Below are 25176 nucleotides of genomic sequence, written 5' to 3' on the forward strand. Positions count from 1 at the left end.
TGAAAACCCACTATCCAGAAAGTTCCGAAAGGCCATCTCCCATAGACTCCATTATAAGTAAATAATTCTAATTTTTAAAAATGATTTCCTTTCTCTCTGTAATAATAAAACAGGACCTTGTACTTGATCCCAACTAAGATATAATTAATCCTTATTGGAGGCAAAACAAGACAATTGGGTTTATCCATTTTAAATGATTTTTAGCAGACTTAAGTTATGGAGATCCAAATTACAGAAAGATCCCTTACCCAGAAAACCCCAGGTCCCGAGCATTCTGGATAACAGGTCCCATACCTGTACAAATGTGTGTAAGTGTGTTAAAGGTGGAGAGAGCCTCCCTCACTCTCGATTTAAAACCTCAAATAAAAATACATCCAAATTACATGTACAGCTTTTTTATAAAGTTTGATAACCATAAACCATACAGCTTTAAAAATACATTTGAATGACATAGGCCTTCAACATACTGTTAGAGGATAAAAACCTTTTCCACCTTAAAAAAAGAATGCATTAGAATTAGAGATATTTAAAAGATAACAAGGGACATAAGACTATGTTTCACCATTGGTGCTCAGAACCTTTTGCGTTGCGGTGTCTGAAGTTGCACAAGAAATATGGCAATAGGAGTCGGGGAGTTAAGCCATCAGTTGGAGGTTTAAGAAGATAATTATGAAATACATATAGAATGTACCACTGTATGTGTGCCCAATAAATATATGTAATTCTCTGGTGAATAAAGATCTATTTATCAATAACAGATATTAAAAGTGCAACAACTGTGTATGGAAATAATGCTGCATACATATACTGTATATCAATTAAAAGATCTTGCATATGAACATGGCTTTAAAATGGGTTTAGGGTGCCTAAAAATATGATTTCAAGTCCTCACATTTAAACCTATTTGTGTCAAATGATCTGAGCTGCAGGAAGCAAACAGGGGCCTATTATTAAGACAGATGGCAAGGGGCCGTGCTAGTGGCCACCATCTCACTAAATATTTTTTTAGTGAAGGCAGGGTCGGTATTTGAATGGTTCAGAGCCCAGTGACTGACTCATGAAGACATAAGGCTCTGCATTAACACTTTCCTGTTTGTCGGCTTATTGACGTGCTCAGAGTGGCGCCCTCTCAGCACTGCTGTTACTGGACTGCTAATACTTGATGCCCATTAACATTGACAAAAATAATGAGAATTCCCCTGGATTTTAAGTAAAGTGCATGTAAACAAACTGTAGATACTACACACTGAGTACTGAATTTCATTCACTAGCCAATAATATGCCAATACATATTTTTGCAATGAATATGCATGAACCAAGTCTTCTTACAAATATGGCGTGCACTTCCTGTTGAGCAAATACATGGTTTCGCTGGCCACAAAACCTTCACAACAACATTCTACTCATTATTAGAATTTGCAGTGTTGTTAGCAACTCAATATGAGTGAGACACAGCACGAATAATTTACAAGACATCCACATAATGAAATAAATGGACAAATACCCAGTGGTATTGAGGGTTGGTAAGTGTACAGATCACAGTGTGTTTTTTCCTAAGTACAGAAGGAAGTTCTGTATGTACATTGGCTCTTGACGATGCTCTTAGCAAAGAAAAAAAACCTGAAAAAATGGTCAGACACAGTATAAAACAGGAAAGACACTGACAGGGGAATACGTTTATACAAGGGAAAGGGTATGGCAAGTGAATGACAGAATAAACTGCACATCGGTTAAGAAAATAGGACCTTTCTTGCTTAACACCAATTTATCCTCTGGCGCAAATCTATATTGATCTATAAATAAGCACTGCATAGTTCTCTTTGTTTGTTTGTCTTGTTTTTTTGAAAATAAAAATTATTGCAGAAGAATAGTCCCTGCTTGAAGTTCAGTAAGGAGCAAACAAAATGGGAGTGTGAGTGGTCCGTATAGGGCCTGGAGCTGGTCGCAGGAGCGCTGAAGGAAGTGCTGGAGACTGGAATAGAGTGGCTGCTGGCGTGCTGCGGAGACTGAAGGAAGAATTGGCGGCAACGGCAGCGACAGCAGCAGCGGCAGCCAATGGGTTTGGTAGTATGCGAGGAGTCAATGGCTTTAGACGTTGTTTTGCGAAAGCTAACTTTATCTGTGGATACAAAAAAAGAGCTAAGTTAGCTGTACATTCTCTTAAATAATAAGGGGATGGGATCTTCTACAACTGCTAAATAGATGCAGCTTTCTTGTGCCGATGTAATTATCAAGTGAGTACATTTTAAGACCTTCTTGTTATCAATTCCAGAAAAATATTGACTCACTGCGCACTGTGAAGGAATATTGATTGCCACAAGGAGAACATATTCATAATCATTGTTTCCATATTGCATCTGTTTATTTACTGACTTTCAAATACCGGCCTTGTTAACATAATGATGCTAGCTTAGCTCCTCTCATGTGATGTAAGGGGGGGTGTAGGAAAAGGAACAACTTTCTTCCTAGCAGATTGCATTTTCTGCTCAACTTAGGTAAAGCAAACATCTCATTGGTTTCTATTGCTGTTATAATATTGCCCATAAAATGAACTGTATCTACTCATTGCTATGCTTCATATATAATACATAAAAATTATCTTTGTTTATACAATTTTGGTTCAGTTCAAACTGAATTGCCTGAAAACAAGTGTATATTTGAACATCAAAGTTCTAAATAAATAATAAAAATATTAGACTGTATTAATATGTAGTAATTTATTTATACATTTTTATAGGTATTAGAAGTAGAAGTTAATGATACTATACTAAGAAGAAGAATGATTATAATATTATTATATTAATATACATTAATAATATATTGAATGATGTACCTGTATAATATACTGTATAATATATTGAATAATGTACATCAAATATGAGGATATTGTAAGTCACCAAGCACTTCCACAACCATATAAATGCACAAGGCCGAAGACTGAGGCTTTTATACAAGCCAAGGAATTCTAAGGTGACTTCTAATATCCTTATTTTACTACAGAGGGTATATTATTTTATTACAATATACAAGGTTCAGTGAGTCATGTGACAGAAATTAAATAATTAAGCTAAACTACACACCATTTATAAGGATATAATTTACAGGATATTCATTATCAAATAGTTTTCAAATAATTTTTGATTTAAAGTGGATCTAATGTCAACTCAGTAAGTTACTGTATGTAAGGTCTGCTAACAATTCTGTGCCTGCTCTGAGGTACGTACGATTATTTCTGCAGCTTTCGTAGATTGATTTGATCTCTATGATTGTGATCAGTGAAGTTCAGTGAGCACAGACTGTCCTACTCCTTGTGCGCCGATGGGCAGCAATATCCTAACAAGTATATATGTGAGGGTTAAACCCCCTGGAGCCGTAAGCCGCATCGGAGGGGCAGCCTGTTAAGCATTAGGATCGCTGGCGGCAGCTGAATTTCACGGGGGATTGTGAGAGGCAGAGAAGAGAAAGCTGAAGAAATGATTGTGAGTACCTCAAAGCAGGGACACAGTTGCTACAGATACACAATATACAGTTGTTTGGTTTAGTGCAAGGAGCCTATATTTGCATTTTGAAAAAAAAACTTTAGATCCTCTTTAAGCCACAGGACAGAAGTTATTTGGTTTTACTGATCTTTAAGATTCTACAAGTATTAGAATATTTCTACTGCTCTTAACTGGAGTGCGACACTTGTACGGTGCTATTTGATAATAATGCTCTGATTTCTTTGATTCTTGAGTGAGATTTGAATTTGAACAATGCATCCACTTAATTTAATAGACAATGAAATTACAGTTGGGAGGAAAGAGCTATAAGAAGAGAATTAAAAGGGGAATTCCCTGGACATAGAGAGCTGAGGTTGGAACTGTTTATGAAATGTTTCCCATGACAGGCTTGTTTTTGCCAAACATAAGATTAAAAATAAAAAGTGATGATACAGTAAATAAAAAGCATTTTTGCACAAGACATGTTGTATTTAGATAAGCACAAATACCTTTACAGAACCCTTATCTCAATTTTCCAGTGAAACACCCTGGAGAATATAAATCCATTCTAGTATGCAGCGTGTCCTAATAGCTGTAGTTACTCTCAGGGGATGACTGAGAACATTGGAAAGATGTTGCTTTCAGATAATAATCCCTATCAGTGTATTTGCTAATATGAAACACCAGGCCTATCTAACCTCTTTCCTGGCTGCTAAACGGTTCATGCAGAGGACCCTTTACAATACTTTATGAACAAAATGGATTTTTTTTTTGGTAAATTGTAACAAAATGGAGAGCATATTTCATTTTTCTTACATCAACATTGCAGATAAGAAAGATGAAAACATGGATGAGTTTAATCTCCATCTGTGAAATCTCAGCAATGCAAAATAATAAATCATTTTATCTCATCCATGGAAAAGCCATGGCTGGCATTTTAGTTTTCATTTTCACAGAATTTGTTTTGAAACTGCTAATCCATGTATTTTGAACACCAATTCTTTTCCTTCGTTCCTAAACAACGAGAAAAGCTAGTCAAGAAAGTGAAAGGAAACTTCCATCTTGAACCTATGTAACATGATTATATAACATTTTTTCCAGATGTATTAACTCTGGGGAACCTGGAAAGGATTTAGCAAAGCAACATTACAGGCGAAGAATATGTATTGTATGCAATAAAGTTATTTTTGTGTTAAAAGAATACACCAAATGTAAGCAAGCCTTAAGATGCACTATGCAGAATTACTATTTGCATTACATTATGGGGCAGATTTATCCAAATGTGAGACTAGAGTTTACGCAGAAAAATTACCTCACTTTCTATTTAGTCCTATGGGATTTTAAAAAGGTGCATTTATCACTTCTACAATTCCCATAGTAATGAATAGAGGGTGGGTAAGTTTTCTGTGGTGAGCTCTAATCTCACATTTTGATAAATCTGCTTCTAACTGTCTAATGAAGAATATGACATTGCAAATATACATTTTTTGTTCCATTTACCACTTTTAGTACATTTTCCCACGGCATTTTAAATCTGCATAAGGGAATATGGCCCCAGGAGTTTACTTGCTGAGTGCTGTAACTGTTGAACAATATCAGCTTTGTTTGCACATTAATGTTACACATTAATATTTTACTTACCCCAACTGGATTAGATGACTTCTGAAGTTTATTATACGGACTATATTTTGGCTTTGGAGGCTTCCCAGCAGCTCTGTCTTTGTGCCTTCTACTGCTAATGTGCTGCAAGAAATATTGGACAAAAAATATTATTAGTCAATGTTCCGTAATTAAGACAAATAGAACAATATCAGTTAGGCACAAATGAATTAGCTACCAATTCTTTGGTGTTACTGTTCCTTTAAGCCCCCCTATCTGCTTTAAAACAGTGTTTACACTTCAGAAACACTGATATTGTTCATGGCTAATGCTATAAGGGGCTGATTCTCGCCCATGTGGCACTAGCCTTAATAAATAAGCTGCTGTGTATTCATGGGGACACACATTCAAGTTAAAATATGACTAAATGGTACAGGTTAAATAGGCGATGACAGATCAGCTAAATAGAATATAATGGTTTTAGTTCTTACAAAGGTTAAACCCATTGTTATCTCTACCTTTAAATAGCAGACATGTATAATAGCTGCAGGAGCACAAGACTGCCCTACTTATCACAAGTCTTGTGCTCCTTGAAGGAAAGTCATTGGCTGATGTGTCATTTGTATCGTGTAAGAGAAGATTCCCAGGTGGAAGCATGAATGCCATAACATGTCACACTGATACACTTCTGAAACTAAACAAGACAGAGAGATCTATGACAGAGATCCTCAAACTTTTTAAACAGGGGGCCAGTTCATGGTCCCTCTGTTGGGGGGCCGGACTATAGTCCTCAAACTACGCATCCCCCTGCATCCTCCAACTATGGCCCACTCTCACTGCCTGCTCCCCAATCCCTGCTGCAGGGTTAAACTACGGCCTGGTCCTCCAACTCCCCGCTAAGTCCTCCTGCACCCTTCTCTGTCCTCTCTCCCAGTCCCAGCTCCGCCTTTAGCTCCCTGCTGTGTCCTCCAGCTCCCCCCTCTGTCCTCTCACTCCCAGCTCACCTGCTCCCCGCTGAGTCCTCTCTCTCCCAGCTCCCCGTTGCATCCTCCCGCTCCGTCCTCTCTCCCAGTTTACCCACTCCCCACTAAGTCCTCCCACTCCTCGCTCTGTCCTCTCTCTCCCAGCTCCCCCTCCCGCTCCCTCGGCAGGGACTAGGTAAATTACCTTGGGGGGCTGGATCCGGCCCGCAGGCCATAGTTTGAGGATCCCTGATCTATGAGCTCTTTAACCTAAGCTTAGCCACACAGGGCTGACCTGCAGGCTGAGAATCAGCCCCTACACTCAGCGTTCAGATGTGCTTGCAGCCCGTGTCAGTCTGGGTGCAGGCACACTGAACAGATTTCAGCACCGCAACATGCGATTATAGATTTTGGCACAAAAATCCGATCTTTGTGCCTGGGCGTGGCCCAATGCAGTGGTTCTGGGTGCAGGCACATAAAAAGGCCTTTCAAAGCATAGGGGATGTTCTTGGCATGCATTTATCTGCCCATAGCCAAATATCAGCCTCCATAATAAAAATCTTCCCTCAACAAAGGTATCTTTGTTTTCATTTCCAATAAAATATATAACTGACTTCTACATTCCTTAAATTTATACAGCATTGCGGCCAACACAATGTTTCCTTGTAATGAAGATCATATGGTGAATGTTTAAGGCAAATGACTCTGTATTTATCTTTTTAATCATAATTTACTACTTCATTTGCAGCATTCCTGACCCTTATACAGTAGAACCCCCATTTTACGTTTTTCAGGGGACCATGAAAAAAAGATGTAAAATCAGGGAAAATGTAAAATCAGGGAAATGTGTTAAGGACACATAAATGTCAATGATTTAAAGGAAATAAGTACAGGAATATTTTTTTATTTGCAACACAGTTCCTTTACTGAGTTATTTCACAGGTTTTAGCAGAAGTACTGAAACAACTTTTTACAGTACTGTAAAACATTTTGCATTTAATGCATGTGTTTACTAAAAGTTTGAATATCACTATAAATTAATAAGATGCGGAAAAGAATACTGTACAGCACTGAAACAAAAATCTGTACTCTTTTAAAAATCTGCACCTTGTACAGCTGTTCCCCATACTTGTGCAACTCTCGCGGTATTTTGTACGCTCCCGTATAGGTACGCATGCGCAGTATGAAATATGAGGCGATAGTGGTGATGCTGACCTTCCTAAGATGGTGCCTGTGATCGCAAGACATGGGGGAAACTTTAATTCCTAAAGTAAGCTGTATTTTTACCTTAAAACTAAGCGATTTGCTAGGGAGAGGCATGATAAAAACAGTGTAAAATGCGGGAAATACAAATGTAAAATCCGGGAAAAGAGCCCATAGGAATGCATTAAAATTGGTGGGACCACAAAAAAACGGTGTAAAAAGCAGGAAAACTTAAAATCAGGGGATGTAAATTGGGGGTTCTACTGTATACCCTGTTTCTTTTGGAATTAGCATTGGCTGTATAACACTGCAAGGTTACATATAAACAATTACATCTGGGTCCAATGCTCAGAACTCTAATTAATTATTGGAACCAGTTGGAATCTAAAATAGAAACAGTTTTATAAGTGTCAAGCTTTAGAATTAGATCATTTATTCCCTAATACAGTTAACTAACATTCACGTACACTGTGTTGGCCTTTCCTACATTGCATTAGAACTTGAGGCCATATGACTGCAGCAGGCAAAGGATTATTTGCAATAGTATTCATGTTCTAGTGCTTTGGTACCTACAGTTTCAAGTAGCTAGGGGGTGGCACCAGTGTATCTGAAATAGCCTTTTCTGTTTTCTATGGCAATTTATTAAAAGTACTAGCAGTTTAGCCATGTTTAAGCAAACACACTAAAAGTGACCCAAGCAACCGAGGATTGAGAATACATTCAACAAACAAAAGCTTCGAGCGGTACAGGAATTTCCTGTGTTAAAGGTTATTAAATGCTAAACAGATATAACTCAAGCTAAATCCATATTCCATTGTACAGTGATCATGTTCACTTTCTTACATTTATTCTTCTTGAGTTAAATTTAGAATTGTTTATGAAGGTTTTTATCACCTAAAATCTACGAGCAGGGCAGGGCCAAGCCGGGCGCCCTAGGCAACCATCCCCTCCCCCCCCGGTGTGTGCTCGTGCCCATGCGCAAAGAAGCACAGGTGAAAGAATAGGTACCTGCCTGGTGCTCCCCCACCATTGCACCCTAGGCAGGTGCCTCTTCTGCCTACCCCTAGATTACGAGACAAAAACATTTTCTGGTACATTTTGTAACAAAAACAAAAAAATACAGAGAGAAAAAAGCCTCTGCCAAGGATTCAGGCACTGACTAATTTCTATGGGAATATATGCTGGGGATTTATATTGTCATATACTCTTTGATTTGCCAATTCTATAACATTCATAGGAGCTATGTATAACAATCTAGATTTATTAACTGATGCTTTCCAATTGCAATCTTAAAGGAGAACTAAACCCTAAAAATGAAAATGCCTAAAAATGCTCTATTTTATATATTGTATTTACCGAACCAGCCTAAAGTTTCAGCATCTCAATAGCAGTCATGATCCAGGTCTTCAAACTTGTCACAGGAGCTCCTCATCTTGGAGAGTGTCAGTGACCCTCACGTGCTCAGTGTGCACAAACTATGTAACTATATAATCAGCTTTATATTGTGACATTTATATTCTCTACATACAGTATATTGTGAGTTGGCCCCTAAGCTCAGAAAGTGATAGCAAAACAGAGCATGTGCAGTGAATCAGCAGAAAAGAAGATGGGGGCTACTGGGGCATCTTTGGGGGGCACAGATTTTAACTGCTAAAGGGCTGTGGTTGCCTTGGGTTGGTACAGAAGGCCAGAACATAATGTGCAGCATTTCTAGCCTATTTATTTAGTTAAGCTTAGTTCTCCTTTAATCCTAATGGTATTACTTCAATTTAAGGTGTGTAATGGACTCCACAACTAAGACATTCATTTAAACTTTAGAGAACAGGAGTGTCTCTAGGGTGAAGACACAGAGAGCTACTCGTAGCAGCTACTTGTCATGGCTATGAAATGCCAAAAAACACCATAGACAATACTGAGAAATGCCTCTGCTAAAACACATGTAGAGGCAATTATGAGTAAATGATCAGCATTGTCTATGTAGCCACGGCAAGTAGCTGCTACTAGTAGCTCCGTGTGTCTTCACCCTTAAAAACAGAGATTTCTGTACCTGTCATACCTCTTCTCTTGTACTGTGTCATTAACTTTTTAGTTGCCTCCTAATTTATCTAATTTCTGTATGCAGAAAGAAAAGTGTGATCAGCTGAATCACTTTAGTGGAGTGATGGGGGGGGAATAGAGTACCTTAAGGGACAGATATTCTCATTTTTGAGTTGTGATTTTTGTCGTGATCATACTTTTTCCATTATGTTTTCTTTTATGATCATATGTTTTTTCCTTAAATCTGCAAAATCACATGGAAATGTATATTTTATTAGATCTGCCCTTATAAGAGTAATTTAATAACATTTGAATTTTTGAGTTTTTACAGCAATTTGAGTTTTTTCTGCAGAAAAAAATTGTGAGCTTAAATTTGTTTCTGAAACTCACATTTTCAAGATTTATAGAGTAAAAAAAATGTAAATGCTTGAATATAAAAATTTGGCATCTTAAAGCTGGTGAGTTAATGTAGAAGTCAATGAGATTTGTATTTTTTCAAAATAAGGTTTTGAGATTAATTCAAAAATTCTCATTGAGAATGATGGGTAGAATTTAATTTCACAGGGGTTTTTTTTATGTTTTTCCCTCAATCAAGTTTTTGAAAGTTAAAGTTTTTAATAAAAAATAACATGTTCAAGACAAGTTTTTGAGGTTTTTTCCGAAATAAAAAGAAAATTCGAAAATGTAATGATTGATAAGTCTGCCTCTTTGTGCCTTGGGAACATACTTTCCTGGTCTTGGCTATATTTATTGATTTAATATTGATGTTTTAGCAGACTAAAGGTATGGTAATCCATATTACAGAAAAATCTTTTATCCAGAAAACCCCAGGTCCCAAGCATTCTAGATATTAGATCCCACGCCTACAATATAATGCAACCCCAAGTCTCTTCAATAAAAAGTATTATGGCTTCTAAATCAAAAACACAACTTTACAAGTAACTTAGGGGTATATTTATCATGCTGTGTAAAAAGTGGAGTGAAGCATTATCGGTGATGTTGCTCAGGGCAACCAATCAGCAATTAGATTTCAACAGTCAGAAAATCAAAGCAAAGAATCTGATTGGCTGCTATGTGCAACATCACCGGTGGTGTTTTACTCCACTATTTACACAGCATGATAAATATACCCCCAAGAGTACAGTATGTTAAAAAGTCTAATCTATCCTCCTTTTTATTACTGAGTTTTTGTTTTTATCACATTTAGAAATCCATGTCATCTAGCATGAAGGGAAAATGATACAAGACTGCCCCCAAAATAAAGAGTAATTGGTTTTACAAATAGGTTTATTTAGTTTTACTCATACTAAGTGAAAATTATAGAAGAATAATACAGCTACACTGCATAATATTTTATATATTTCACATTTTAGCTTTCTCTTCAGCACAAGTATTTGCAGTGGGCAAACAACTCACTCAAGCTGTCTGAAGTGGTACATTCCAAATCCCTGACTTAACCTTTGTGGAATAACATTATTGGATCCGTGATTCACGGCATTCGATAACACTTATATTTTGCATTTAGATATTAGGGTAGTTTCAGGCGATTATATACTGTAGCTTTCCCTTTGATTTCACCTATTCTAAAAATATTTTAAAACAATGTAACTGTCTATAGTAGGCCTATATTTGCTGGTGGTTTTATTTTGGTCTCATGGAAACCGGAGTTGCACCTGTACCTGTTTTAGCTGTGTTTCAGAATTAACGTGAACGTCACAGATTTCACAGTGAAAAGTTTTGTTCTGTAAGCCAGTGCTCCCCTTGTTAATAATGACTCTGCCTTTTATTCCTGTTCGCGGAAAGGCTTTAATTGTCCCAGATCCATTTCGAGCCTCCACCATGGTTTTGTGCTTCGTTCCTGTGGTTCAAAAGAAAAATGAATACTTTTATTGCATATAATTACTGTATATGAAATTTCACTCTGCACTTAAGGCATGTTTGTTATCCTATCAAAATTGCGGGTTGGGTTAATCTATTTGGGGCATACTCAATTTTCTGCATAATTTCTATGGAATGTATTCAATAAACACATGAATAGCTCATGTGCAAAAAATGTATGGAAATATGTTGTATAGGTCTCTTTGGGATATATATATATCTCAACAGGCCAAAAAATTTTAGTCATGGTTGGTGACACTTCAAGTCTAGCATATAATGCAACCTCACCCTGCAGACCACCTGCAAAAATATCCCAGGTGGGATTCAATAAATCCATGTTGCACAAGAGCTCAACCTCCTCCACAAGCACATATACGCTGGAAAGTTGTGTCTATGTAACTAATTACCTGCGATGAACGTGAACGAAGAACATTACACATTACACTATTCCCCTAAAACTGCTGCCTACATAAAAATACAGCCCTGAATGTATATTGTGACAACAGTGCAAAGAACCTGCTGTGAATCTGAAAAGAAGATGGAGGCAGACAGCATCACTGCTAAAGCACTATGGCTTACTAGAAGCAGACTGCATCTAAATGACTTGCGATTTAGGGGACCGGAGGTGGGTGCCTACATACCACTCTTTTACAAGTCTCACTAATATGACTTATTACTGTCATATTACCCCTCAGGTGAATCATTTCAATTCTATTTTTTGATTCAATTTTTGTTGAGGCTTATTTCTCCTTTAGATGTATTTCGCTTGCAAATCTAATCTGGACGACAATAGTAATAATCTTTGATGTGAAATTCTCTGTCAGTGAAAGAACGATTAAGGTTTCTCTCATTACCGGAATGAATTGGCAATTGCTAGGTTTGTAACGGCTTCTCTATTACAGAATGCAAATAGGTGATTTATTATTTATCAAAGTGCCCTGCCTTTATTAAATGCAATCTCAAGCAGCATTATTGTAAGCCACAAAACCTAGCTTTTGACTTATCCTAATATTTCTGGATCACTTTAGATCACCAGAACAACGATTTAATGAATCTTGTCTTAAAGGTATAACTTTATGGTGACTGTTTCCCAAGAGATCATTAACCAACAAGAACACAATTCAATCAAGACCTTCTTTGCAGAACTGGAAAAAAACACTATGTTCAAGTGGTTTTGTTTGTTTTAACAACCCTTGAGCATAAAACTTCCATCAAAAAATAAATTTTTGACCCTTAACATGACAATAATTGCTTATCCACGCTAAGGGCCCTACTGAGGAACAACAACTGAAACTGGGCCATAAGTATTTGTTTTCCCCTTGATTTTGAATAGTATTCCTATTTATATTTGAATATTCCCCAAAATGTGCTCAGTTTCATGGTGCACTTCACTTTAACACAAGTGCTGTATGGCTCCTCAGGCCATCAATCAGGGCTGGATATGGTTGAGGAACATTTTGCTGTTCATATCATAAGTGTTTTGTTACCCCAGAAGAGGCAAAAGCCACCAGTTAATGTGGGACTGTGTGTGTTAATGTGCTCAACTGAGAAAATGCTCAACCGTATAAAAAGAACTCTCAGAAGGTCAACAAACCTAGTTTGAAGTTGTTCATATCTTGACATCCAATCAGCCAATCAGATTTTTACTTTTAAACAGGTGACCATATTTATATATACCAAATTCTCCCTGCTGATTGCTACTAGACCTGGTTCTAAGTTTGAGCCCCCAGCACCCACAAACCCAATGTTGTTTTGCTAGGCATTTCTAAGATTTCCCAGCCTTGCACAAAGTACTATTTATAATATTACTGTTTGCAATACATGTTTGCATAAGGTACAGTTATAGGATCTATTTTCCAGAATGCTTGGAACTAGATAAGTGATCACTATGTATCACTATGCCTTAGAGGGGTTGTTCACCTTTGGGTTAACTTTTAATATGATGTAAAGAGTGCTATTCTGAGACAATTTGCAACTGGTCTTCATTTTTTATTACTGGTAAATGTTTCATTGTTTTACTTTTTGTTTTGCAGCTCTCCAGTTTGGAATTTCAGCAGTAATCTAGGTGCTAGGGTCCAATTTACTTTGGTTACCAGGGAGTGGTTTGAGAGAGTGACTGATATATGATCAGTAGAGGGGCTCAATAGAAATATAAGTATTCTCTATATTTTTAGCAGACTTAAGTTATGGAGATCCAAATTATGGAAAGATCCCTTATCTGGAAAACCCCAGTCCCCGAGCATTCTGGATAACAGGTCCCATACCTGTACTTGCATTTATAATGTAATAAATGTGATCTTTTTTATTGCTGTCTTTCCTGTCTTCATTTGCTCTAACTGCCGTTTGTGCAGATCTACAGGCTGCCAGCTGCTGCACTGCTTTGAAGTGACCAGAGGTGCCCAGACGGCATGTTTCAGAGAGCATGAAAGCAGAGGGTGTGTTTGTCTGCTCTACCAACAGGTAGAAGCCTCACTGAGAAACCAACAGGCACCCTGCTTTCATGATGCCTGAAAGTCCGAGCGCTGCTTATCACTTCCAAGCAGGGCAGCCAGCGGCAAAAGGTGGAAAGCAGCACAAAAGAATCCATTGGTTACAGAAGTGATACAGAATCTTTAATGCAAGTATATAGGAGATATAATTATTTTTATTTGGGGAACCTGAATTTCATTTTTTAGTTCTAGACTTTATATCACCTTTAAGTTATGTAACGGAGAACTAAAGCTTAACTTAAGACATATGCTAGAAATGTACATTATGTTTTGTGCATCTGGACAAACCCAAGCCCACGCCAACCACAGCTTCCCAACTTCTTTTCTGCTAATTCACTGCACATGCTCTGTGCTGCTGTCACTTACTGAGCTTAGGGACTGACTCACAATTTACTGTATATATAGGATTTAAATGTCACAATATAAGGCTGATCAGTATATAAGACAGATGACTACTGCATGGCAGCTCTGAAACCAGTGCTATTAGCATCAGACTTTAATCATCAGCCCATATCAGCTTATATGACAGATAAACATCGTTTTCTTTGCTTGCTAATTGCCGACGACCCCTAAGCTTGGCATCCCAACAGCAGCTCAGAGTGCACTGAGCATGTGAGTGTCGCCGACACTTCTAACAGACGTGTCCGGTATGGTCACCCCCCTGTGTCAATTGGACTGGATTATTACTACTATAGAAATGTTGAACCTGTAGGCTGGTTCAATAAGTTCATTATATAAAATATGGCATGTCTAGCCATATTCATTTTTGGGGTTTAGTTCTCCTTTAAATAGGTTGCTAAACAGTTTCTGCATTCGCAAATCCCATATTAAATTCCCACAGAGGCATACATTTTCACATTTCAAATCATGTTCCTGTTACTGACTTTTATTAAAATTATATATAAATAAATTTGCAGCCCTATCTAACAGTTGTGTCAGTATTTTTCCTCTAAAGCCACTAAATATCATGTGATTGCCTTCTAACGGAACAAAATCTAAATGCAGTATTAATGATGTTATAATTTCTTTTTTTCTGGTGTAATGACAACATAGAAAATGAGTATTTGCAGAGAATGGTAATTAAAGTATTCATTAGGTGTTGTAAAGGCTATGCATTACTTAGTGCATATAAATACAGATACTGTACAAGTTAGATTGGTAATTGGGTTCTTCTAATGCCGTGCAATAGGAGGGTGGCATTATCGTTAATTACATGCCTTTAATGCTATCAGTGAAAAAGAGAAAAAGAAATCCTTGTCAAGTCTTGTTAAGTCATTAGGAACAAAATGTTTCATTTGTTTTAAATACAAATTTGATTTTGGTTCCCCCAAAACACCCCACCTACCACGATGTGTATACTTTATATAAGAAATGGCTTTGTATATTAAATAAAAAGTTTCTTTATATAAATAAAGTAAAGTGTTAGTATTGCAACCTGTTTTCCTGCACTTGAAGGAACCGAAGCCTCGCATTTGCAACATGAAGCCGCCATGCTTTCTGACGGTTTTGCCTACACAGGCTCTGAAAAGAACCCTTTTTGCTGTCAGATTTGGGGTGACAAGTTAATGATAGCATTTGAAGTGAAAGTGTATTACTAGAACACATATTCATGCAAAAATGAAATTTAGCCTAACATTCTGAAGTGCTTTGTGTATTTGTGAGTTTTAGCTGCCTGCTCCTTTCTGTCATATTACACCGGATCCCAGCTGGAAATAATATTCTGACTCTCAAACAATTTAACTTGATTACTTGATAACACTGATTAGAAATCATGGAATTTAAAGATTATCATGGAATTGTTACTGTATATATTAAAGGACACATGAACAGTTTAACTCCTTACCTATGGTTAATGTGGATGCTAACACCCATGACTCCGCCCCCTGTATTTTATGTGCATCACAGTTGCATACATAAAACTGTTTAGGCTGCACATTGTTTCCCCTTCTACAGAATGAGTTAATACTTTGTATTCTTTTATTTATTATTCTCTAATTTAAAGCACAATGACACTCATACAAGGATCCATTTATGTTGCAAGGTTGACACACTCCTTGTTATTCAGCCACAATCAGTGCCACTCCCACAATTATAAGCCACACCCCCTGTTATAATAAGCCACGTACACCAACACTTTCTGGTTTCACCCACTATAAAGCAAAGTCATTTTACTATTTCCTTCTAGTGGTGCCCAACAGGCATAGATTTACTAAATTATGTGGCACGTCGGGATTCCAAAATGAAATAATGCATATCAATTTTCCTGGCTGGCAATTCAGCTTCTTTCGTATCTCAGCACAACCCCAGCATATTCTATATAACCCCACATTATTTAATGTATATCATCTTTATCTGCTACAATTCTCAACATTTTCTCTATTTCCCCTGTTTTCTTCTTCTCTCCTGTTCTCTATAACTCTCTCTGATGCCTCTAGCATCTTCATCTGTTAAACACTTCTCCGTCACTTCTTTAATATTTTTCCATCAATCTTTTCTACCCTTTTATATTCTATATGCTCTTTTTCCATACATGTTTTACATGTGGATGTAGCTTCCCTAAACCCATCCATGTAATGGTGGCCTTATGCCTTTAAAATGGGTGCTGTGCTTACAGGTATCTCCCCTATAAAATCTACAGCCAGGCAGCATCAGCCTTTGAGACCAATAAGACACTTTTCCCATGAAATGCAACCAAACAAGGGAAAAGTTTGCCCATAAAAACATGACCAGAGATATTAATTAGGATCACCATATGGCACTTACCCTTGTAATGCTAAAGTGGCTTTAGGATCATAAATATGTAAAGAAGAGGGAAAGTAACCCTTATAGATTGCACCTCCTCATTCACCCACTGTGGAACTATACACAAGTTCTTAATTAACATTTAACCATAATTGTGGCTCTTAAAACTAAAACTTTGGATTGAAACAAAAACGGTAACACAGTGCTTCTGGTAATCTTCTGGTAATGTGTAATACAAATGTTATCAACAAAGAGAAACATCTAATCATTTCCCCTCATATTATAGTAAGACTTTGGGACAATTATTACACTACTAGCAGGCCCCATCAAATAGGTCAGCTTGCCGTAATCCTAGGATCCCACCCAAGCACCCTCAGCCCCAACCAATACAGTCACATTGCATCACATTGCAGAGTTCCAGCGCCCTGCCTAATGTAAACTAAAACCATATTTTTTCATAAATATGTATGTCTTTGCAAATTATAAATTCATAATAAAAATGGGTGCCAGGAAATGTGCATTGACCTATCTGTTTTTGTATGTTTAAAGCTCTGCTTACCAACGATGGCAATGCTATGAAATTAACCGATTCTCCCAATTAAATGCTAAAAACACAAAATGTTCAGTAGAATAAATCAACAAAACAAATTCTACTCCAAAATCTACGTATTAATAACAGGCAACCAGTAAAGAGAATGAAACAGCCATATTGTTTTATCACAAAGAACTTCTTTTACAACATAATAAGATCATAGTGAGAGCAGACAGTTGGAAGCACAAGCATACCTACCATACCTACTAAGCCATTTGCGCATGCTGCTGCTATACTCTATGGACATCACTAATTCAGCTGCTGAAACGCCAGCGAGACTGCAACACCGGGCCCCTAATATTTCAGTTCATTCAAATGGATTAATGGTCTGTATAGCTCCAGGGCTTGATGAAAATCAGTTCTGACTTTGACAGGAATATAAGTAAGAAGAGTACAATAGCAAACTAGCTACATCTCATGAAAAAGCAAGAACTACAGGGAAATAAGGGGAATGGTCAAAATCTTAAATACCTAAGCGTATACAAAAGGAGCAAATGAACAACAAAAGGCTTATACAGATGGGGAAGATTCTATTGGTGCATCTGGTACACATAATTCAAACTGAAGACTATTTATTTCAGTAGGAAATACATTTGCCTCAGGGGTCTGGCTAAACCTGGCTCCTAAATCCGGACTGGAAATCTGGTGCTAGGTGCAAGTATAGTGCTAGCCGGCAAATGGCTGCAGCCACAATAAGTACAGGGCTTGTTTGCAGCCTGACCATGTCAACCAGGATCGGGCTGGGCTGGCAGGACATCGGGATAATACCCAGGCGACCCAGACCCAATCCCCACCTGCTATACCTCTCTGCCCTCCTCCCCCTATTGTGGCAAAAGTTACTATAAGGAGTGTGCAGAGGAGGGGCTGCCGGTGGGTGAGCAAGCAGGCAGGCGGCGGGGGTCCCCAAGGGGGTGTGGGAGCCCCTGAGGTAGACCTTCAGCAATTTAGAAAAGTGCAGGAAAGGTAAGTTACAAATTTACCAACAAGTATATTGTCAGCAAAATAGTAATTCAGGTATGGGATTTGTTATCAGGAAACCTGTTACCCAGAAAGCTTTGAATTAAGGGAAGACCATATCCCATAAACTCCATTATAATCAAATCATTCTAATTTTTAAAAATGATTTCCTTTTTCTCAGTAATAATAAAACAGTACCTTGTACTTAATCCCAACTAAGATATAATTAATCCTTATTGGAGGCAAAACAATTGTATTGGGTTTGGTAAATGTTAAAGTAAGCTTAAGGTATGGTGATCCAAATTACAGAATGACCCCTTATCAGGAAAACCCCAGGTCCAGAGCATTCTGGATAATAGGTCCCATACCTGTACTGGCACTGGCTGCTATTTTACTGGTTAAGCTGTTGAAATACTGGCCAGGTGACAACCATAGCCATACTACTAGCTAGTACAAAATGTCAAAACACATAAGCTAAGAGCACTGAGGGATGGAAGGCGCTAGTAAGCCCTGCACATACCACATATGATATGCTTATAGAGAGAAAAACCAAAAACAACGATTTCAAGCTATTTAGGTCCCCAGCTGAGGTGCTGATATGATAAGCTGACACTGACAGAATGATTTACTACATCAAGATGCTAATTCCTGTATGGAACAAAAACTACTCCAAGTTATCTCTGTGAAACATAAAATATGGATAAAGTTTATCAAAAACAGTAAAAATGACTTACATTGTGATTTAAAAACAGACTGATAACACATGTAGTGCATAGAAAGGGCAAGGGGGCACCATACCGCTGTTGTGTGCTTCCAGCTGGGAGGCAGAGTTGACAGCCACCTTGCATAGTGAGCAGTAGAGCAGTCTCTTAGCCTTCTCCTCCTCTGTCTCTACAGAAGGGCACACACTGCTGCTTGTAACCAGGGTTATCTTGTTGTCAACCTTGGAACTGCTGTCCATTGTCATAACACTGATTTTCCGGATCTCTAATGTGGCACTCGTTGATATTGCCGGTACCCCTGCTGTAAAATCCAAAGATATAAAAAAAAATCACATAATTGCAAAATTGGAAACATGAATCTTTTGACCTTCATTGATTTATAGTTACAGACAGTGATTTTTTCTTGTTTTATTTTTTCAGGTAACCTTGTTTGTCACCGAAAAAGCCAGCCGCGTGTATGTTACGCAGTTAACTTTATAAAGAGAACATATTTCTGCCAAGTATTATTCCTAGGAGTTGCTGAACATTGTTGTGTTTCTCCTACTTGTTCCACCTAATGCAGGGAAACAGAGTCAATAAAACAAGCAAAATGTGTGTATTTGTATTGTGCAGGCAAAAAAAAAGAAGATGGCCTTAGAAAATTCCTGTCAGTGCAAGAAGTATTGTACAGGTATAGGACCCATTATCCAGAATGCTCGGGACCAAGGGTATTCCGGATAAGGGGTCTTTCCGTAATTTGGATCTCCATACGTTAAGTCTACTAAAAAATCAATAAAACATTAATTAACCCCAATAGGATTGTTTTGCATCCAATAAGGATTATTTATATTTTAGTTGGGATCAATTACAAGGTACTGTTTTATTTCTACAGAGAAAAAGGAAATCAGTTTCAAAATTCTGAATTATTTGATTAAAATGGAGTCTATGGGAGACAGGCTTTCCGTAATTCGGAGCTTTCTGGATAATGGGTTTCCGGATAAGGGATCCTATACCTGTATGAGACTCCCCACTGCCAGGGCTGAAACTGGGGTAAATAAATAAGGCATCAGGAACAACTGGGGGGGGGGGGGGGGGTACTAGAGCAATTGGAGGGGGAGAGATGGACAAGGGAAAGAAGAGATTGGAGTGAGTGGCAGGGGTGGTGTGCAGACTGTGGAGTGATGGGTAGGCCCAGATTTGTGGCAAGGCCGGGTCCTAGGGTGACACATATTAAGGGGCGGCATGCTGTCCAGCTGCACCTAAAGTTTTCTTACATCCAGAGCACTGGCATCTAGGCACATGGGAGATCTCTGTATATCCTATCCCCTGTGCTCCGGGGGTAAGATCAAAGAATGTGCTTGCAAGTGATCCTGGAGGGGGGGGGGGGGGGGTTGCAGGGGGGCACTTCATTATGGATCAAGGTAAGAGAATGGTTGCATTACACCGTACTTGGAGGAGGATGCAAAAATGGTCCAAGTAAGAACACAGACATACTGTACTATCATGGTTTCCTTTCAATCTGTAGAATCAAATATGTCTGTGTAAAAAAAAAAAAAAAGAAATTTGTATTTATTCTCGTCTGTGTTTATGCACCTTTCCTGTATAAGCCCAAATTTTTATTGTAACCTAAAAAAATATTGCTTGCCAATATTGCACTGTAATCAGTCTAATCGGAGACAAGGTTGGCCATAGTGCTGATCATGGCTGCCAGATTCAGAGCCTGGTGCCTTTGGTGCTGATCATATGAAACTGCAGGGAGTAGGCAGGATTCCCATGGCAGGTACAATAGTAAGAAGAAGGCAGGACACCTATTTGTAAATCTGCCCTACTGACTTGCTTTGCATCACAATTAATTAAAGAGATACTAACACCAGAAATGAAACCTTTTATATTATAACACTGTCCATTATCTTTGCATGCTTTTTACAATTTTGCCTTAACAGAATTTGTCAGATGTTTCTACATTCCCTATCTGATCCCCCATGTCCCTCTATGAGGGGGCTGCCATATTTGTGCAGCAGGAGGCCGTTACCATTAGAAGCTATAACTGACAGGCTGAGAAGGGACAGTCAGGCTGGCAAAACAGTCAGGTTTAGGGACTTCAAGTAACAATTGCTTACAAAAGCAGACCTATCAGTGAAAATGATCAACATGACCTATAGGTAAATTTTTAGGTACATTAATATTTTGAACAGTAGTTTTTTAGTGTCAGTATCACTTTAAATGCCAGTTCTTTATCAGCAACTTAAAGCACCAGTTTCCTAACAGAACTCTAGGCAGTCATGCAAGATACTGGCCCATGGGAACCAATAGACTTTCACTGCCTCAACCTATCAAACAATTTCATATAAAACATTCAGCGATGGACAGGGAAATGCTTTGGAAAATGAGCCAAACAGCTATAATTTTTTACAATTTGAGTAAACATTCTGATACATTTTAATGATATTTATTAAATCTGGGAAAATGTAACTGCAGGGGGAACAAAGCAGGAAAATTTTTAAACTGTCCAGGTCAAATGCAGGCAGGTGCAATCCTATGCATTATAGACTGGAGGGCCCACAAAAACTTAAAAAAGTTTTCACTGTACATTATATGCAACAGTTGAGTATATATACAGGTATGGGACTCGTTATCCAGAAACCCGTTATCCATTAAGACTTTATTTTAAGAAAATAATTTTAAAAATAGTTCCTTTTTCTCTGTAGTAATTAAACAGTACCTTGTACTTGATCCCAACTAAGATATAACTAATGCTTATTGGAGGAAAACAAACCTATTGGGTTTAATTAATGTTTAAATTATTTTTAGCAGACTTAAGGTATGGCGATTATTAGAGGAAGATCCCTTATCCGGAAAACCCCAGGTCCCAAGCATTTGGGATAACAGGTCCCATACCTGCATATATATATTATGAAAAGATCCCCGAAAACCACAGGTCCCAAGCATTCCGGATAATAGATCTTATACCTGTGTATAATATAAATATCTCAACATACAAATCTATGACATATATATTAGTATTTAGAATTTCCTAAAAACGCTATTTCTGATCTGAAAGCCATTTATCTGTGTCAGAACATTACAGAAAATGCTGAGTAAGTGGAACAACAGTACACTTTAAAAAAAAGCCTTTAGGCAAAGGGACAAAAGATTTTAATTAAAAGCAGGTTCATTTAGATATTTATTTGTAAGCTTTTTAATTAGTGCCAAAAATCAACTTACTTAATTAGTGGTTAAAATAATTATACTTTAGAAGCAGCCCTTCAAATACAAATCCACTACCAGCACCTTCCACAAAATAGCATCTTTCCAATAATGAAGCTATTTGTTTGGAAATAATGGCAGCGCTATCGGTATTAACTTTGTTTTTCAACTGCTAATAGCAATTCTGCGTGTCTAGTTATCTTTTAAAATGTGAATCTCTCTCATTTAACTTTAAAAGGAAAATACCAATGGAAAATGATTCTCTCAACACAATGCCAGTAGTAATCTATGTTCCCTCTAAGCCAGTTTATAGAGCTCACCCCCTGGGGATACTTTGCCTGGGGAGAAAGTGTGTTTGCTCCTTTAGATACACCAGGAAACCCAGCATGAAGATCTAATAGAGTGCGATCTGAATGATATGGGGTCCTAAACATTCTTGAAACCATGGCTAAATTATTGATAAACCAATGTAAATCAAACACATTATTAAAGTCAGATTATTTCCTGCCTAAAGCATCTAGAAGCTTAAGCGATGTTATAGAAAGACAGGTGCAATATAGGTAAGGCGTATTTGTGTTGAACTGCACTAAGTACTGGATCTATTATACAGAAAGCTCAGGACCTGCTGTTTTCCAGATAAGGGATCTTTCTGTAATTTTGATCACCATACCTTAAGTCTGCTAAGAAATTAATTTAAACATTAAACCCAATAGGGTTAATTGCACCTTAGTCGGAATCATGTACAAGGTCCTGTTTTATTATTAAAGAGAAAAGGGATATCATTTTTAAAAACTGGAATATTTGATTAAAATGGACTGAATGGGAGACGGCCTTCCTGTAATTTGAAGCTTTATGGATAACGGGTTTCCAGATAACTGATTCTGTACCAGTTTTTTTTTTATTATTACAGAAAAAAAAGAAATAAGAATTATTTGCTTAAATTTAATTCTATGAAAGATAGCCTTCAGGATAACTTGTTTCTGGATATGGAATCCCATGACAATTCCATAGTTTGACACACAGATTAGATTAACCGGTGAAAATTTAGACTCGGACATCTTTGGCTGTTGTGGAGTAGTAATAAAAATGCAATGAAACAGATGGAAGTCTGCAGGCACATGCAGTATGACCTATAATTAATGCTTTAAGGCTCTAAAGCTAGCCATACATTGCAAAATCTGCTCTTTTAGCAGCTCCTTGCCCAATTTAACCACTCAATTAGTGGGTAATCAGCCTAATCCACTAGTGTGGACCACAGGACAAGAACAATTTATAATAGAAGCCTATGCAGACCCATCAGAAGGGGGTTGTATCAATATCATGATGCTGTCCCTGCCTGGTGGATATCCGGCCATTATCCTAACACTATTTATCACCACCTTCTGCTTTATGCTTTGTCCATGTAAAAGTTACACACACAATAGGAATCACACCTCAAAAACCTAAATAGAGCGGCTGCTACCAGCCTTGCTGGAGGCCCAAGTTTGATTCTCTCCTTTTCTGTGGCCTTCAGGCAATAAGGCAACGAGTCAGGCATAACAAGGTTAGATGAGCACACACATACAGCTTTGTTTTTTGTTTTGTTCCCACCCATATCTAAAAAGATACTAACGACAAATCAAATGTAATAAACCATGCCAAAGTGTCCTTCTATATGTAAGCTCCAAAATACTTTTTAAAGAGATTTCATAATCCCTATTAAAATAAAAAATACAGTTTACAGTTTAAACATACAACTATAGATCCATTTATTTTGTGGATTGCAATAAATATCCTAATAATATTGTAGTCTAGATGCTACGTGAAGCACAAAATACATTTATTTTCCTGAGCAGAACCGTGTTCTAGAGAGCATAAAGAGACTGAGTGGATGAGTAGAGCTGGCAGCACAGCTATTTGTTACAGATGTCCCCTCTTCCTCGCCGAGGCAGAAAATGACCTTCATTTCTGAAGTGTATCCTACATGAAAAATAACCTCCATACATTGCTATATGGTACATGTCTGAGAAAGTTGCCTGAAACCATTCACTAATAAAGCCAATGAACAAGTGACAAACTGACAAAAGAATTTTATTTGCAAAAAAACAAAAATAAGCTTGTCAATATCCCTGGAGTTTTATGGTCAACTGAGGATTTTGTCTGAATATAATGTAGGGACCCATAGGGTTAACATGCCCCTATGGATTTAAACCCTACAACTTCCTAGTTTATGCTGTTACTGGGCAAAGACCCATGTATCCAGTTTATAGTTTTGCATATGTGCCTTATTGGTTTACAGGTTGACTTCACCCTTTGCACTCCAATACAGTGTATTATAACAGTGTTTGATATAATAATAGTGTTTAGCAAAGGGGTGGGTCTTCCTCTTTGGCTACCTCTGTGTCTCAGGTGAAGGTCCACTGAGCCTGGGATCTTCAGGGCCCCAGTAAAGCCATCTCTACCTTAGAGTATCCATCTACACCAGTGATCCTCAACCAGGCTCGTGAGCAACATGAGCAACATTAGTGGTTAGGTACATCACCATTGTATTTTCAAAGGACTCTATAGGAAAGATCAGTAATAGTAGTGTAGGGACCCATAGGGTTAATATGCCCCTATGACTTTAAACCCTACCATTTCCTTATTTCTGCTGTTACTGGGCAAAGTTCCGTGTATCTAGTTCACCCTTATCTTATACCTTATTGGTTATTTTGGTTGACCACACCTCTTGCAAACTCATATAGTGTTTAGCAGGAGGGTGTGTCTTCCTCTTTGGCTGCCTCTGTGTCTCAGGTGAAGGTCCACTGAGCCTGGGATCAGAATAGGCCCCAGTAAAGCCTTATTGCCCTGTCGGGGACAGGGACCCCGTGAACGAGGACCAGTTAGATAGTAACTCTTGTAAGAGCACTCTCTAGGAGAGTGATATAGAGAGGGTAGGAAGCAAGAGCAGGATGAAGGATGTACTCTACTCTCTCATACATGCAATGTTACCTCATAATAGTGCCACGGTTAAGACATAGGAGACAGGCAATATCTCAACCCTATTCCACAGTCAGCTGTAGGACTCTCAAGCTAGGGGTTATCAACCTGAGGACTGAGGTATCTATCCTGACTGCTTCCAAAGGGTGGCCAAGGTGCATTTACCCTGCCCAGACTCCCAAAGACGTGGGATAAACCGGTGTGCATCCTCTCTTGTTGTCCTCAGAGTTTATCATTTAACATCTGTACCATCTGTGTGGGTATAACCCCGCATATTCAATTGTCTCTGACAATAAACTTGTGCTATAATTCAACTGCAAGAATCTTCTGGCGTCCATCTTTGCTAATCTGCACTGCATACAACTACAATGA

General features: G+C 38.0%; 1 protein-coding gene across 3 annotated transcripts in view; it reads right to left on the reverse strand.

Moving 5' to 3' along the window:
- Positions 1-243: 243 nt before the first annotated feature.
- Positions 244-25176, reverse strand: part of znf385d (zinc finger protein 385D) — a 194343-nt gene continuing 169410 nt past the window's right edge. For all 3 annotated transcript variants that reach the window (XM_031904169.1, XM_031904170.1, XM_002932412.5), the window contains 4 exons: positions 18737-18961; positions 10960-11138; positions 5121-5222; positions 244-2119 (listed from right to left, as the gene is read on the reverse strand). In XM_031904169.1, coding sequence (XP_031760029.1) covers positions 1886-2119; positions 5121-5222; positions 10960-11138; positions 18737-18961 — 740 coding nt within the window. In that variant the 3' untranslated portion in view covers positions 244-1885. The remainder of the gene's footprint in view (positions 2120-5120; positions 5223-10959; positions 11139-18736; positions 18962-25176) is intronic.

This window comes from Xenopus tropicalis, chromosome 6 (assembly GCF_000004195.4).
Source record: "Xenopus tropicalis strain Nigerian chromosome 6, UCB_Xtro_10.0, whole genome shotgun sequence".
In the NCBI taxonomy this organism is placed as follows: domain Eukaryota; kingdom Metazoa; phylum Chordata; class Amphibia; order Anura; family Pipidae; genus Xenopus; species Xenopus tropicalis.